Here is a 2,348-nt window from a genome sequence, read left to right as displayed (position 1 = left end):
GCGCAAACGCTTGACTTGACTTATCCCCACGCTGCTAGTACCCATTTTGTCTCTGCCGGGAGCTTTTATCAAGGAGACGATTGGGTTTTATAATATCTCATCATCATCAGATGTATGACCATTGTATGGCCTTATTTTCCGTCATCTTTTTTTTTCTATAATACATATTGAATTTCATGAACCCTAGGAAAAGAAACATCCATGTCGTTAATCTGTACAAAAAAAGGCAATTTTCCCCCTTTATTGACACTTGGATTTTGTTACAAGACCCAAGAAAAACCCTTGTGGAAATGCTAGAAAAGGTGAAGTTGCCACCCCCAACATTACATCACAATCGAAGCGACAACATCACCTAAACCTTAAGCAGAAGTGGAACTAAATTACAACAAAGTGTACGAATTAAACCAAAGAATCCTTGCACGCCACTTGTGCGCTGCTCGCGGCCGGATGCGCTTCAAGTTGCGCAACATGCTCGGCGATGCAGCGAAGGGCCGCTCAAGTTACTGACCTGACCTGAACACACATACACGTTCTTCGTGTAGACACATACCACGTAGTACTAGTAGATTGGTTAATGTACAGCTGAAACTGAAAGGGCCTTTCATTCGTCGAACATCTTGAAACCGAAGTTGCCCTGGTTTGCGAGGTCGTCGATGATCTGGAAGTCGATGTCCGGGGTGCCCTGGAACCAGAGCGGCGTCGCCGGAAGCGGCGGCGGGACGGCCGGCGCTGCGTCTGAAGAAAAATTGGAACATGAGACTTGAGAATTCAGAATATTTCAGAAGCATGTAAGAAATGAAGGCGAGTGATCTGGTCGGATGCTTACTCTGCAGCAGTGGGAGGTCGTTGCTGCTGTGGCTGGCGTGGAGGAGCATGTCGGCCTCCTGGCGCGCTGGTGAACGCCTCGAGAACCAAAGAGGAGGATGTACCGAAGCTCCTTGGCTGAATTCGCCGATGTGCCAGCTGTAGGAGATGACTCGGTAATCGGCTTTCACCTGCCAGGCTGTTAAATCTGCCAGGACATGCATCTCTTCTCTGCTCAATTAATTAATATAAGCCAGACAGCTAGGAGACAGCGACGTGACTGCCAGCCTGGCTGCCTCAACAACATTTAATTAAGGGAAAATCTACCCATAAGCGCCGCACGTCTAGCGCTCCGGTGCGACGGGCATCGTGATTAGAAAAAGCGCATCGCGCCCTTAGAGAACCGGTCGCACTTTTCTCCTCCCTAATACTCGGATTCTTATCCTCTTACGAGCATTCTCCACCACACAGCCATCTCGAAAGCAGGACAACGCGCATGACCAAGCCGGAAAGTGCAGAGAGAACGAGATAGCAGCGGTCGAGCACGGCGGGGAGGCCGCGGCTGAGCATGGCGGGAGAGCTCACCGAGCACGTCGGAGATGCCGCCGCGGCCGAGCACGCATCAGCGGAGAGAGCGCCGCCGGTCGAGCACCCATCAGCTGGGAGGGGAGCCGCCGCAAGAGCACACATGGGCGAGGAGGTGGCTGCTTACGAAGCTCTCCGGCCGTTTCTCTGGTGCCGCTGCGCCGCAGCGGAGTGCTCGCGTAGTTAAGCACAAGGGGCGAGGCATTACTAATAATTCGATGAAATTGCCATATTCATTAGCGATAATTAGGGAATTAATTCGGCTCAGTTGCCATATTCACTAGCGGTAATTAGGGGAGTACCATTTCCAGAACAATTAGCAGTAATTGCCCGATTCATTAGTGGCAGAAACGCATTGTTGCCAGATTAATCATGCCCGATATTTAGGGGGAGTAATTTCCGGATTAATTTGGTCTAATTGCCCTACTATTAGCAGTTGCCAGATTAATTATGTCCTAATTGCCTAATTAATTGGGTACTTGCCAAGTTTAAACGAGCCTGATATTTGCAGAATAATTAGTGCACGTCATTGTTTATTTTTTTTCCAGCCGAAGAAAGGCATTGAATATGGTGGGCCATCTGATTTTGCATGCTTTTGGTGACCGGCCCAAGCAAAGTGGTTCACGCGCGGGCCGAAACAGCAGTCTGGCAAGCCGCCGCACGGATGGACTACGCGTGCGGCGCCGCCGCGTAGTATCGTCCTTTAATTAATGGATGGACCGAACCGATCCATTTTTAATCCCTAAACCTTTTTCTTTTCTCCTCTCGCCGCCACTAGTACTGAGCTAGCTAGCTAGCCCACCAATCCATTCACTCACTCCCGTAATCTTTCCATTTCTTCCTCGCTCACCATTCACTTTCAGTTTCATTAATCCTAGCTAATTTCTCACATGACCTCTCCACATCTCCTACACTTGTCTACTGTCAACTCCACTCATACACGATCCATCCAGGCTAAA

At 49.6% G+C, this 2,348-nt stretch overlaps 1 protein-coding gene across 1 annotated transcript; it reads right to left on the bottom strand.

Moving 5' to 3' along the window:
• Positions 1 to 204: 204 nt before the first annotated feature.
• Positions 205 to 1,117, bottom strand: LOC139838376 (uncharacterized). The gene is made up of 2 exons (XM_071827790.1): positions 827 to 1,117; positions 205 to 735 (listed from the first exon to the last, which is right to left on the bottom strand). Exons 1-2 carry the CDS (start codon positions 1,026 to 1,028, stop codon positions 602 to 604), a joined length of 336 nt encoding a protein of 111 aa, XP_071683891.1. The 5' UTR covers positions 1,029 to 1,117; the 3' UTR covers positions 205 to 601.
• Between the last annotated feature and the right edge of the window lie 1,231 nt (positions 1,118 to 2,348).

This window comes from Lolium perenne, chromosome 3, assembly GCF_019359855.2.
Source record: "Lolium perenne isolate Kyuss_39 chromosome 3, Kyuss_2.0, whole genome shotgun sequence".
In the NCBI taxonomy this organism is placed as follows: domain Eukaryota; kingdom Viridiplantae; phylum Streptophyta; class Magnoliopsida; order Poales; family Poaceae; genus Lolium; species Lolium perenne.
The sequence above is the reverse complement of the archived record's forward strand: the minus strand, read 5'-3'. Positions and strand labels throughout refer to the sequence as shown.

What these genes read in the sequence shown, in the direction of transcription:
- LOC139838376 (XM_071827790.1), bottom strand. Translation starts at nt 1,028, where the DNA reads ATGCATGTCCTGGCAGATTTAACAGCCTGGCAGGTGAAAGCCGATTAC. An exon ending in CGACCTCCCACTGCTGCAGA is followed by an intron (nt 736 to 826) that starts GTAAGCATCCGA and finishes ATTTTTCTTCAG; the next exon opens with ACGCAGCGCCGGCCGTCCCG.